Source organism: Pangasianodon hypophthalmus, chromosome 11 (genome assembly GCF_027358585.1).
Source record: "Pangasianodon hypophthalmus isolate fPanHyp1 chromosome 11, fPanHyp1.pri, whole genome shotgun sequence".
Classification (NCBI taxonomy): domain Eukaryota; kingdom Metazoa; phylum Chordata; class Actinopteri; order Siluriformes; family Pangasiidae; genus Pangasianodon; species Pangasianodon hypophthalmus.
Genome location: NC_069720.1, coordinates 6,564,674 through 6,578,991, shown reverse-complemented (window position 1 = coordinate 6,578,991; position 14,318 = coordinate 6,564,674). Strand labels below are relative to the sequence as shown.

General features: G+C 38.6%; 1 protein-coding gene across 1 annotated transcript; it reads right to left on the bottom strand.

Annotated features, from left to right (window-relative positions):
- Window positions 1–81: 81 nt before the first annotated feature.
- eif4g2a (eukaryotic translation initiation factor 4, gamma 2a) lies at window positions 82–11,272 on the bottom strand. The gene is made up of 22 exons (XM_053238279.1): window positions 11,132–11,272; window positions 10,925–10,957; window positions 9,842–9,951; window positions 9,647–9,715; window positions 8,910–9,035; window positions 8,713–8,815; window positions 8,492–8,623; window positions 8,342–8,408; window positions 7,227–7,378; window positions 7,023–7,133; window positions 6,720–6,902; window positions 6,503–6,635; window positions 5,200–5,354; window positions 4,991–5,089; window positions 4,746–4,874; window positions 4,538–4,642; window positions 3,913–4,128; window positions 3,532–3,790; window positions 3,234–3,438; window positions 2,006–2,214; window positions 1,736–1,857; window positions 82–1,297 (listed from the first exon to the last, which is right to left on the bottom strand). Exons 1-22 carry the CDS (start codon window positions 11,270–11,272, stop codon window positions 1,232–1,234), a joined length of 2,925 nt encoding a protein of 974 aa, XP_053094254.1. The 3' UTR covers window positions 82–1,231.
- Window positions 11,273–14,318: the final 3,046 nt, after the last annotated feature.

Sequence of the window (14,318 nt, the reverse complement as noted above, 5' to 3'; positions counted from 1 at the left end):
GCCCAATCAGATTTGAGAATTCCACAACAGAATAAATTAACAGTAGACTTATTTATGTAGAAATCCACAGACACGGCCATGTGATCCTGGTGTGCAACTTTATTGAAAGTTAAGCGAGTGGTACACAACATTCAGAGCTCTTACATCTTACAGTAACACTTTAAATAGCAAGTAATTCATTGTACAGATGTATACCACCATTTGCATCCATTTTTATTGTTCTACCTAAAGATAAAGCATCTGTTGTTTTCTTTTTTTCATGATAGAGTTCAATAAATACCTATATTAGATATTATGGAAAACAGACTTTTACGGTTTCATAAGCTGAGTGGTTCTCAAAGTCGACATCAGTTCCAATTTCATTTTACCTTTATTTCACGAATTAAAAGTTTTTCATTTTCTTTTTAAGTCTAAAAATGTATTTTTACATGTAGATTCAATCAATGGTTGCTGTATCTGAAACAGGCCATGTTTGGTAAATCCCTGAACATGCTGTAAAGAGAAGAAAAAAAAAAAAAAAAAAAAAAAAAAAACCACTTTCAAGTATCAAAGTTTGGGGGGAAATGGGTTGATTTAAAAAAAAAAAAAAAACTAACTAAAAAAAAAAAATTAAAAAAAAAAAAAAAAAAAAGGAAGAGAGAAGGCTGTTGAACTCATCTCCCACATGGCTTTCCTTTGTCACAATCAGATCAGCACGAGAGAGTAAACGGTGGGTTTTTTCGACCCAGACTCGAGCACCGTGCAGGTTTGGAGAATTCCGCCTGTTCGAAGGAGGGACTTGATTCAACCCATCGCTAAAGAGGTAGAAACGAACTGCTGACTATTAAAACTTTACGGTTGCGATGATTACAGTTGAAGGATCTTTGTAACAATCGAGGGAGCATATTGCAACAGCTCATGACACTGAGCACAAAGTGCATTTCTGCGCTTGTGTTGTGTTACAGCAGCAGGAAGAAAGGCTTTCGCAAATACATGGTCTTTAAAAGCAAAAACGAGCAGAATCGTGCCTCTAATACCATTTCTAGTAATGGCTTACTGAACATAGTAAACCGTTACATGCTTTAAACGATAATGGTGAGGGGATCGAAGTATGGTGCGGAATGCAGGGAATGGAACAGAGGATTAATTAGAAAAAGAAAAAAAAAAGAAAGAAAAATTGTGAGTGACGACACAGCGGGGTTTGTGGGTGGGGTGGGATGTCAATTAGATCCTTAAGGCTTTGGCTGGTTTCTCAGTCAGCCTCTTCTTCAGACTCTTCTTCCTCAGCTGTCTCCAACCAGGTCAGCCACTGGTTCACCTAAATAAGAGATCATACATGACATCACTACTTTATGAAGAAGAAAAAAGACATTTCTCCAAAAACCAATAACTTTCTAAACTTGCCTTGGATCTAAACTTGCCTTGCAAAGATCATGTGAGATAGATAAGGAGCCAGTTAATAAACACAGCTACAGGCTATGAATGAAGGTGGGTATAAATATAAACAACTTTCATGGTCATATTTATTATATTAAAATGCAAATTAAATCAATTCAAAGTGTATTTTAGTGAAACTGGAATGCAATTTTCTCCTTCTTACTTTAAACCAGATTTTAAAGTACTACTACTGAGAGAACTGTATATTGAGATCAAAAATTTACCATATGAAGGGTTTTCTCTGGCCACCACACAATTAAATGACAGAGCCTGGTTAGAAATGTGCAACCATGTCATAACATGCACCAAAAGTCAGTACCTGGAACAACGCTTTGCCTTTGCCAGGAAACTCTTGGGTAATATCTTCTTTCCATGCAAGGAAGGCTTCTTCTTCAATTATTTCCATATCGTAAAAGTTGACAAAGTAGCGCAACAACATTCCTGTGAGGGGAAAAATACAACCAGTTACTCACAATAATTGTTGCCAGCACTGAAAAGAAGAAGAAGAAGAAGGAGGAGGAGGAGGAGGAAAAAAAAAAAAAAAAGGCATCCATAATCAGTGTAAAATATTTTGCTCTGAATTACAGACCTTTGGGGAAAGCCTTGGCACTGCAGTGCACTTGCAGCGCGTACAGAGCGCTGACCTGCAGCTCCACGTGATCGTGCAGGAACTTCTGCATCACTGGTTTAAAAGCGAGCAGCAGCTGCTTCTCCTGGTCCAGCTGTTCTTTTGAAGGTGATGACAGCTGCTCGTCGGCTTCATTCAAATATATCTCGTGGAAAATGTACTGCAAAAAGCTGATCAGGAAAACGCAAGGAAGAGGTTAAAACATAAGGACTTTACTACACGAACAATAGTCAAGTGCCATTTTCCAGCAACATATAAAGAAGTGTTTTATTCCTCATATACCACTGCAATGTGCCAAAGCTAATACTTTTAAAGAACACATTTTATATATTTACACTTAATGATGTGGAAGGTCTTCGATACAAGTTATTTATAATGGCTTTTCCCTCAAGAGCCTCTATTTTTCTTTTTCTTGAAGATAAGTCAAAAATACACAGCTTGTTATGTTGCTCAAGTCCTACCCAGACAAGATTACAATGTACATGGTGGCTCCTGGGGTAATTTCCTATTTTACAGGTGCTCCTCTGATTTTATTTCCTTAATGATCGGCTAATAATTTTGGTCCTATTTGGACACGTCTGTAATTTTCTATGCACACGTTACCTCAGATTGGAAAAATAGATGTTTGGCTGCTGCTACATGCTGTATTTAATCTTTTAGGGCATGCATCAGTGTCCCTCCCCAGATATTAAACACTTCCAGAGTCTCAAAAATGAAAAATAGCTGCTTCTCATATGCTTTGTGATTGTTTTGAATGCATTTTCAAATTGTTGCTGGAACTTTGTTTCACCCCAAACAAACAAAATCCAGTATTGCCAGTGCCTCTTCAACCGTTTGGATGCCATGTTGTGAATGGAACATGATCATACGGCCACATGATACAAACATCAGAGTTCATAGAAAAAACACCCTGCTAGAAACTCGCTCCTCCTGTGGTCATTTTATTGCTCTCTGGACGCAAATTTTTAAATCGCTGATGAAATGTGCAAAAATATTTATTACCGACTTCCCACTGATAAACTAATCCAATATGAATAGGGCTTTTTTTTAAAAAAAAAAAAACAAAAAAAACACAAAGTGTCAAATTCTCCGTCATGAAGACTTATTAGAAGACTTACTGACTTAGAAGTGAGAATTCAGCACTACTGTGACATAAGCTGAAATAAACAGCAGAAGGAAAAGCAGTTACCTGGTCATCAGAATGTTGACAAAACCCTTATCAGTGTGAAGTTTGAGTGAGATGTTGTCCTTGATCCACTTGTAGATAGTCTGGGGTGCTGGGTCTGCTTTGATCTGTTTCAGCAGCTCCTTCTCCAGTTTCATGAGCGGGAACAGGAAGCTCAGACCCTTCCCCTCCAAAATCTCCAACATACGGTCTTTGTTTTGGTCTATTTCTGCACACAGAGGATCATATAATTGATAATGTAATGAGTAAAAAAATAAAGGCTACAGGAGCAAAACGCTCATGTGAGAATCTGCACAAGTACCTGGCAGCATCTTCTGCATGTTGACCTTGCTCTGCTGGAACAAGTCAGTGAGCCATTCCTTATCCTTCAGCTTGGCTGTTTGCTGCAGACAAAGCAAGAAGAGAGGGAAGTGTATGCCGTTCTCCAGAGGATGGGCCAAGTCTGCGATGCTCATGAGCTCAGCGATGATGGCACGTGCAGCAAACTGGGCCAGATAGGACTTCACCAGGGGAATGTCACCCTCAAGCTTAGGACACTGGTCCAAAACGTTAAGGAAAGCCTGTGGTAACATACACAAAATGGCACCTTAATTTATTTGGGAGAGCCGATATTGTGAGGAAGGAGTGATTAAAAAAAATGTAATTAAAAAAACAAAAACTAAACACATTAATAAAATCACACCTGCATGAAGTTCTCCCCGGTGATGAGGCCCTCAGTACGCAGTGCGTGGAACAGACTACTGACATGCTCTTTATCCTCATCTGGGCTGTCCAACGAGCACACGATCATCTTACTCAACATCTCTGGCAGGAAGTGTTTAGGCGCCCTCATCTCCCTCACCCCGTTCACAGCGTTGCTGATTTTCTTGCTGCTCAGATATTCCTTAACAATTGTCTCCTGAAAACAAAAATGATGACGTGTGAAGTGTTTAAGAGAAATTCTTGATCAAAATCGTGGACAGACACACACACACACACACAAAAAAAGGCCCAGAACAAACAAACAAAAAAAAAAAAAAAAACACCACAAAAACATGCTTTGGGGTGGTGGTTGGTATGCTGTAATAGAAAAATAATCAATGACAGTGTGTTGCAGTTACAGCAATGTGCTACTGTTACTACCCAAAAGTTTATATGCCAATAATAGGACATTCTGCAGTGATTTATACTTCTTTTACCACAGCAAATTGTCAATGATTTATTAATGAATTACTATAATTTGATGGAAAAGAAACATGCATTAAAAATAAATAAATAAATAAAAACAACAGTTATACTGTTATAACAGTTCACAATTAGATACATACAGTCATCTTGAGCAGTTCCTCTTTGGCAGGAGGCGGTTTCTTGCTTGTCTTCTGAGGTTTCTCCTGAATGGGAGGTGGATTTGTCTTCAGGCCAAGCTGTGGAGGCTGAAAAAAGTGGGGGAGAAAAAGAAAGAAAGAAAAAAAGTCATGAACACCACTTCTTGGTTGTGAAGATTTCTGGAGTAGAGGTTTATGGGAAGGCCAGAACCTGTCCAAGCGGAGGAGTGGATGTGCGGGGAGGCTGAGCGCTGGGAGGAATCATGTTGGGAATCTGAGGCTGCAGCTTTGGCACTTGGGTTTTGTTCAGGAGAAAGGACTGAGCCGGTCTCAGGCTAATCTGTATTGGCACAAGAGAAGGAGAGAGGGGAAAAGAAGAGAGAGGGATATTTAGTGCTTCAAGAAATTAGCATTGTTTTACAGCAGATTATTTGACTTCTTCCAGACATCTTTTACCTCATCAGCATTGAGTTGTCCTTTCTTGCTGAAACGTGGCGGCATGTCCTTGGACTGAGCTTGCTGCTGAGTCTGGTTCTGGAAAAGTAGATTCTGCCCCTTTGGGAAAAGAGAGGAAGGGGAAAAAAAAAAAAAAGGTGACGACTCAAACATCCAAAAAAAAAAGTTTCACCGTAAATTAATGCACAGATTTTGAGATCAGTTGGTACCTGATTAGGTTTCATGAAAGGCTTGTCAAACTGAGACTGAGGAACAGGAGCCATATGGCCACCATGGCCATTGAAGAGTGGGTTTGTGCGATGGCGTCCCATGGTGGGGGAATACCGGTCTTGAATAACCCCAGGTCCAGTTCCAATCCCACAGCCTGAGATCAGACAGAAAGAAAACCATCAGAGGACATGGCAGGATTATCAGGGCGACATATGAACCCATGTTGATGTGCAAAGCTTCGCTTTCCGTATGAGCTCAGCAGCAGCCAGACAGTTTGCATACCTTGTCATGCAATGTTGCAGACTATTAATAAACTACAGACACACACCTTATAGACATTTGTACCACAGAGCTGTTGAATTCTCGATTCTAATTAGTCAGAATGTGTTTATTCATTTTCTATAACAGCCCTGACTGTAGTGCAATTGCATTTATATCAATGCACTCATTCTAATGCAAAAAAGAAAAAGGCAAATGTTGGCAAATTGCTTTGGTTTAAGATGAGTAAGACACTACCACCCCAACTTTGGTATGGTAACAGTAACTCCCTGCTGATTACTTGTACTACTACTTCACACCCAAATGTAAGGAATACAACATAGATCCATAACGTTGATAAACTGCTATCACAAGAACTGTTTCTGGAGAAAGTTTCAACAAACTGTGTTGCCAAAGGTGTTTGAAATTCAAAAAGGCCTTCAATGAGCAAACTATAGTTTAAATAGTCTTGTAGACTTGTTTCTAAAAAAAAAAAAAAAAAAAAAACACCCCACACACACACACAAAAAAAAAGAAAACCATGGTTAACTGGTAATTAAAAAGTGAGCCCTGCTCAACCAAACTGTAACCTCACTGGTGGTCTTAAGCAACAAAAGTAGTCAAGCCCTAAAAAGCATCCAAGATGGGTGGAAACGAAACTCATCAGCAAATTCCTTGCTATTTGTGTTTGGGTTTATTGTTTTGCTAGTTCACTTTTTAGGTAAACATCACCACATAGCTCATGGATTCTCTGAGAGATGCTTTCTCTCACACATTTCAACAAGACGTCCTGGAGAAAAGTAATATGGCTCTTTTGACCTCTCTATTAAAAGCTTGTTGGGGGAGAGAAAAAAAAGAAAGAAAGAAAGAAAGAAAAAAAAAAGGGGGTGCCCCTATTTGAGGGAAAGCAAAGACAAGTTCTTTAGCAGAACTTTATCCGTGGTAAAGCTAACATCTGTATGAAACTGCCCTTCAACATTAACCCAAGAGATATTAAAAACCAGATAAACACTAGAGAGAACAAGCAGAAGGATCACTGTGTACCTGGCATTTGTCCAAACATATCAGCCAATCCCCCGAGAGTCTCCCTGCTCAGTCGTGTTGGCAAGAAGGGGTTATCTTGAAAGAAGTCTGTCCTCATGCCTGGGGTCATAGCAGGAATAAACACGCCCAAATCCTGAAATGAATCGAGAAAATGAGTCACCAAATCTTTTAATTGCGCTTAAACAAACCAATCAGAGATGTGTAAAGGAGTGTGAACCTTCACTGCATCTTGACGGATCTGGTTGATGGTCTTAGGTCCGTTATCAATGAAAGCTTTCCGAGGCACCCAGGTGTTCTCTCGCAACTCTACAGTATCCTGCAGCAGGAAACGAATCCTTGCAGGCAAGTCCTTGTTGTTCATTAAGGATCGCATGCGGCTAAAGTACTGATCCATTAAAGACTGTGAGAGAAAAGGATTATGGTTATAAGGTAGAAAATGAAACTATACCACAACACAGAAGTAGCCCAAACTGTACTATTCTACCACTTTGCTTTAAAATGACAATTTTTTTTTTTTTACCTTGGCTTTCTCATGATCAAGTCTAGGCCCCACAGTCCTCATTATCTGACAGAGGCACTCCAAATCCTCCCCCATATCTTTAAGTTGGACTCTCTTCTTCTTTTCCAGAAGCTGAAAATGTAGCAGGTGAAACATTTCACCACAAGTTCATCACCAGTGTGGACAATTTCAATCACTCTTTCATCACTTCATCCATAAACTTACTGTTTTGATGCACTTATGAAGGATAGACTCGTGAATGAGATCAAGCTTGCCAAGCTCCCCAATGAATTTGATGTTGCCCAGCATCTTGATCTTGGCGATGGCACGCTGCTCCTCCTCTTCAGAGGTAAGAGGGCCATCGCTTTTGTCATAAACTGAAAAAGAAACGCAGTATTTATAAATGTCTACATATTAAACCATAACACAAATCACCTACTATTAGGCTACCTTCACTCTGCATTTTTGTGCTAATGTGGGGAAAACAAACAAACAAAAAAAAATCATGTGATGCACACACATTGTAACCATGTGTTACAAACAGATCCAGCTAGTATCAGCTAAACTATCCAAGCTTTCTCTCTGGATGACATTTATCATCAGTAATACAGATGAAATATTTCTGTGTAACTCCAGCGATGAGGAAGTTGTTTGTCCTCACTATAGCTTTGGAGGCAGAAAATCAAGAGAATTCAAGTGGCTTGTGGGAAATCGCTGCATGCACACACAGTTAAAGAGGAACGTCACATGGTGTATCAGTAAATGTCACAAAAATGTGTGTTTTTTTAGTTACACTGCAAGATTGGAATATTGACATTGAAATATTTTGTCTCTTTATATTCACTCACAAACACGTCTCCCGTTTTTCTCTAGAACTTTGTACTCTGTGTTTTTATCACTTGCCCCCTTGTGAACCAAATGGTCGCAAGGCTAAAAAATTGGCTACTTTTCTAACTTTTGGAATCTCTGCTGTGACAAAAGGATTTACGACAGCTCTTGTGAAAAGCAGTCGTTTTCCTGTAGGATTATGGGAAAAATGTGAATGCAGCCTTAGCGCTGAGGAACAGGCCAGTATATCATTGCAATTTTTTTTTTTTTTTTTAAGTGCATCATGTGTATCAACAGCAGAACAGAAATTAAACCAGGGGAATGCTAAATATCCTGAAAAACCTCTAATATTGTAATACAATTTTATTTATTTCTTTTTTTGCCCATGCGGTGCAATTTCTGACTTAAAAAAAAAAAAAAAAAAGGAAAAGGAAAAAAAAAAAAAAAAAAAAAAAAAAGAAAAAAAAACCACAACAACAAAAAAATAAACAAACAAAAAGAAAGCAACTTACTATCAACATTTCTGGTGCGGTTTTCAAATTCATCTTGAAGCTTTGAGATCAGAAGTCTCCTGAATGTCTGAAACAAGACCACACTTGTTGAATACCCGGAGTCACAATCACAAACACTTAGAAAACTTCACAAGTGACATTAAAACTTACAGTGCTCTGCTTTTGTGATGACTGGATCTCAGATGACTGGGTATCAAAGTTTGGAGCATCCTCTGCCAAACGGAGACATAGCTGAGCATATAGCGAGCTATACTTGGGCTCTTCTAGGGCTTTGTCTACAATCTGTTTGGAAGAAAAGGCAAAATAAGACATTGTAAGTTTGTTTTTACTATTTACTAGCTGATAACTAATGGAGAGAGACAAATACTCACCAGCAAGATGATTCCCTTGAGGACGAGCTTTGAATCCACGCCCACATTCAGAAGCTCAAGGCATAGCTTGTCAAACTTCTCAGGGGTCAGTTTATTGAGTATGCTGGGGGAAAAAATAAATAAATACAACAGATCAGCTAGCCTAATTAATTATACTATAAATTCTTAAAGAAATGTTAGAAAGATCAGGGACTTACCCTCTCACTTTTCTGAAGATTGCATCCTGGTGTTCTTTTTCGTTTGAGGAGCTAACATCTCGTCTAGTGCTTCGTGAAGGAACCCATCTCTGAACGCTAGGCCCTGGGGTTTTCCCCAGGAACTCGCTGGCAGAGCAAACAAAAACAATAAATCATTAAAATCTATATATTTGCTTGATAAGTCTACACCACAGTACTGTGGAATTCCTGCTACTGATTGGTCAGAAGGTGTTGATTAATTTTCTGTAACAGCGGCTCTGACGATAGTGCAGCTGCAAATCACAGGTTTATATTAATGCGTGTAAGTGCTTTGTAACAGTAGGAGTTAAAGCTGACTTTATTCTTGCCTACATGGGAAAGTCTTCAGGACAAGCCGCATTTTTTTCTGTCTTATTAAAGTCAATAGCTGTCATAACTCAAGCGAAAACAGGAACTACAGACGTACTGTTTCGTGGACACTCCAGAACATTAACTGTAGCTATAAAAGGTTTAAAAAGTATGGTGTTTTTCTTTAATAATAAAAATTGTACATGTCTGCAAATTGTTGTGGTATAAGAGAAATAAAACATTTCAGAATGTGCTGTTATGAGAAAATTAACTTTGGGGTGGTAACAGGGACATTCACTTTATCACGCCATCTCTTCACTGATTGTTTTCTTATAACAGCGTGTTATTGGAGTGTTTTATTCCTTACAACCTGATAAGCCGATCTGTTTATGAAGGGATGTGATGTATACCTGTTGCCGACAGTCGTGGGATAGTGCTGAGGTGCACCCCGACCTCCTCCTCCTCCCCCAGAAGAAGCACTGCAAAATCCAAGTACACAAATCACAACATTAAGATAAAAAGACATGCCGGATTCGCATGACAACACACAAACCCTTTCCACCTATAAAGCTTGTTGGACAAATCGTATCGAAGTAAAAAGTCACCTGAAACGAGAAGCACCCCCCTCTGCAACCACACTCTCCACTTTGGCGGCTTGACAACGATGGACACTCAAAAAGAATAATGTTGAAAGGGTGGGGTGGAGAAACACGATCTGGAAGAGAAATAGAGATCCAGAATGTGACTAAACAACTGGCTGGTTGAGTTTTTTCCCCTTCTTCTTCCCACAAGCATGTGATCAAAATCACAAAGCTTAAGAAGAACTCTTGTGTTTATAGTGAATGTTTTTCAGTTTTTTCAAACATTTCACAGCCTCAGATTGTCAGAGATCTGACTCTATAGAAAGAAAAATATTTCTTTCTGAAAAATATTTGACCAGATATGATAAGGACACGAGTTTAATGTTGTGTTTATCTGATCTCCATTCAACGCAAGGCCTCCCAGGTCCGGACAAAGACTTCTGCCCTGCTGTAGCTCAGATGTTGGAGGAAAGAATAAGGAAATAAAATATACTCGATGCCACAGACACTCAGGAAAGCTTGCCCACACGACGTAGTGGATGTTACACAACCTTTCCGTCGGTGTAAAATATTACCAAACACATAATAAACAAAAAGAGTGAAAATGGCCGGCCTCTGATTAGCCAATTAGCCTTTTTTTTTTCCCCCAAGAAGCTAACAGGATGTTTATTGTCCCGACGGTTCTGGTCATTTAGCCAGCATTACATCTTTTTTTTTTTAAAAGAAAATAAACACTCAATTAAGTAATGGCTTCTAAAAAAAAACCTTCAGATAAATATGTAACTTTTGTGATAAACTGCTCGGCTAGTGTGAGCTAGCTTACAGCTGATCAGGAGGCTGAAGCTAGCCGCCATTTTCTTCTTTAACAACCAGAAAGGTATACTATTTCAAATTTATTCGAGGGCAGGTCACAAATGTATCATAACCTCGCGTGAAAATGAAACAGTATGAATGACAAGCGACAATATATTAATTTTTTTAAACTAGCTTTCTTTGTTCAGGCAGAGGAACCGAGCTAACGGCCATTTCACAACCCTGCGCGTGCGTTAAACAAGCTACGGATAGCCAGCAACTGTATAAATTTAAAACATAACGGAAAAGAATTACCTTTCCTAAAAGACCTTCAGCTTTGTCGTGGTTCTGTTTTCAAAGGAGAGAAAAAAAATAGACAGAAAAGAAAAACTTGAGCTGTTTAAACGTTAACTACTTATCTCGGCAAAAAACAATGCGCCCCGAGCTAAGCTAGGCTGACGCTAGTGTTAAAGGGAGTTAAATGCTAATGCTAACTTCACCGGTAAGGAGGACACCACGCACCATCTGCGGCTTGACGTCAGAGATAGGCGCAATTTTATTCGCCAGACCTACCGAGAGTGCTGGTGTCTGCGTCATCATCAAGGTTGTGCTGGGCGACACAGTGGGCGGGGCCTCCGGCTTATTATAATGGTAATAAACCATTCTCAGATTGTGAGGTTTGTTTGTAATCTGGAAGTATTAAAATATTATTATCAAATATTAAAATATTACACACAATTGGTCAATAATTGTTTAGATATGATTGTTTTATGTCAATTTAGATGTTTTTTTTAAAACAAAAGAAATTCTCCAACCTAAATATTGTATGTTTTTTGAGCTTTGTGCTTATTTGTAGGTTTAGGTTTAAAAATGTACAGATCTCTCAAACACACTGAATGCAATGCAATGCAATCTCATATCCTGATCACCAGATGGCACCACAGATCATTCATTTATCTTCAGTAAGATCTTTATCCTGGTCAGCGCTGCAGTATCCTGGGAACACTGGGAGTATGGCTGGGAATACAGCCTGGATGCAAAGGTGTATTACTAAACAGGCCTACCAGACACAGGCCCAGGGGCCCAAGGAGTCATAAAGTCACATAATAATAATAATATTAAGTACCCAGAGTCAAAGGGTCAAAAGTGAAAAACTGAAGAAATAGCCAACACATTACGTTTGAAGATGTCACAAGAAAGAAACCATTATTATGTGTTTTTTTACTCTGCCTGTGAGTAACAGCGAAGGGGAGCAGTTGCTCTTGCTTCTGTCCAGAATTAAAAATGAGCTGAGGACTAGAAAGACTCAAAAGGGAGGCCCTTTTGTGAGTCCGTGCCCAGGGGCCCATTGTCTCATAATCCGTCCCTGCCTGGATGGGACTGTATGCACACAAGTTAACACACTCATTTACACCTATTCATTTTAAAGTAGCCAGTCGATATACTGGAATGTTTTTGAGGTGGGACCCCATGAGGAACCCGGGGCAAACACAGACAGCTACGGGGAGAACATGTCAAACTTTACACAGACAGTAACCCGAGCTCAGGAATGAACTGCGAATGAGTCAAAGCCTATAATTTTATCAGAAAAGCAGCACTGTTGCTTCCGCTCTAAGTGTATGAATTTTGATAAGCTATCTGATGAAACCATTTCAGTGCTTTGCCATAGAGATATAAACAGACTCTATTCCGGTCCAGTGGTTTCACAATCGCCAGGCTGTAGAGGGAGGGAGCGCAATTTACTTCTGCACCCACACTCTGTTTCGAAAGCTGGTTCCTGGAATCCTCGTCTGTCATCTTAAATCACGTCATCACTTGTTGCTCACGCAGCCCGATCTTGCCCCTCGGGCCTATGGCTTCTTGTAAAAGTAGATGTTGGCTCATCAACAAAAGATCATAATTTACCACACTCCCATTTGTCCTGATGCTTTAAAAAAAAAAAACTCCCTTATTTTTTTAGGAGTTATGAATATTACGCAAAATTCCTCTAGTTCTAACTCCATTCCAGGTTAGTGCTAGTTACCATGCATCGTCTCAATGGAAAACAGAAGAAGAGTTTCACACCTCATTCTCTTTTAATTCTACTGTATCTTTGCCCCTTGGTGGTACATATGATAGGTGCTTAGAGCAATCACAGCAGGTAAAAAGAAACTTAATGTGGCGGAGGAAACTGGAGTATCTAGAAGAAACCCCCAAAGCATGGGGAGAACATGCAAACTCCAGGCACTCAAGATGGAGCTAGGAATTGAACCCCCAACCCTGAAGGTAGCAGCAAACACTCTATCCACTAAGCCACTGTGGTTCACCTGCTATTAGTAAATAAATTAGCAATCAAATCCCTAAATATTTGTATTTGAGGAATTCAAATGATACTCTAAATGAGTGCTTTATTAAAGGCAATTTAAAAACAAATAAACAAGGAAAATCCAGGATCATAGACAGAAACAGGCACGGGTCTAAACAAGGAACACAAGACACACGGCTTTGACTTAATGAAGCAAATGCATGAAAATATTGGCAAGACTTCGCTACCCGTCAAAGACACAGGATATAGAGTATATTATAAATATTATAAATAGACAAACTAATCAAGGGATGAACACAGAACATCTGAATCAGGAAAACAACAATGACACGACAGCACCAGAGACTCAAATCAAAACCAAGGCACATGAACTCAATGTAAAAAAAAAAGCACATGGAGAGAAATATGAACAGCACTGGATATGCTGAGAGGAGGAATTCATGACAGCAAGTTGCAGTAAGCCAAGGTTTCTCTTAAATCGATGTTAGACAGTGTTAGTATCAACTATAACTCAAATATGTTGTGTGCTTTAGTTAAATCTAGATTTTTTTCTGATTAAATTAAAGCTATAAACATGTCAGGTTACTTGTAACTATTTCTTATTCATTATTTATGATTTATGTCTAGAGGATTTAACTTGAACCCATTTGTTAAAGTTTAACCAAAGATGTTAATACAAGGATTTGAAAAACATTTGACTGGCAGACTATGCTCATTAAAAAACAAAACAAAACAAAACAAAAAAAACTGGTTCCTTATGTAGGATAATTATACATGCCATTAATCTGGAAACCGAATTTGCCTTACTGTTATTACTTAGAGATTTAGATAATGTGAATACATTTATGTCATTACAATATAATTGTATGATTATTCTCTCATGGATTAGAAACATTATCTGTAATTGCTTGTTATTGTAGTTGTTTTCATCTGCTGCTTTTTAAAGTTAAATCTGTAATGGTGTGACTTCACCTGAACATTTCACATTATTACTTTAATTTACCGCTCTGTATCTCGTTCTGTGCATACATGCCAAAGCTCTTAAACATGACAGATCTAGTGGTATTTATTCATCTGAAAACATTCGGTAATTAGCAGGAATTATTCTTTAACTACAGTGAAAAAAGATGTGTAGTTATGATTCAATTATAAAAAATTTGGAACCCACAGACAGATTAATTTTTATTTTTTATTTCATCATCTCTGCTCTTATGAAAGCACTCAAATAATATCTGTTTTAGAATGAAGAAAATATATAAAATATAAAAAATATCTAACAAAAATATGTCAAAATATCTTTACTGATTGCATTGTAAATCCAGTTTATTTAATATAAAGTTATTTAGTATAAAAGTTTACATCCACAGTACAGATTGTGTTCCAAGCAGTGCCCTACTCCCTATT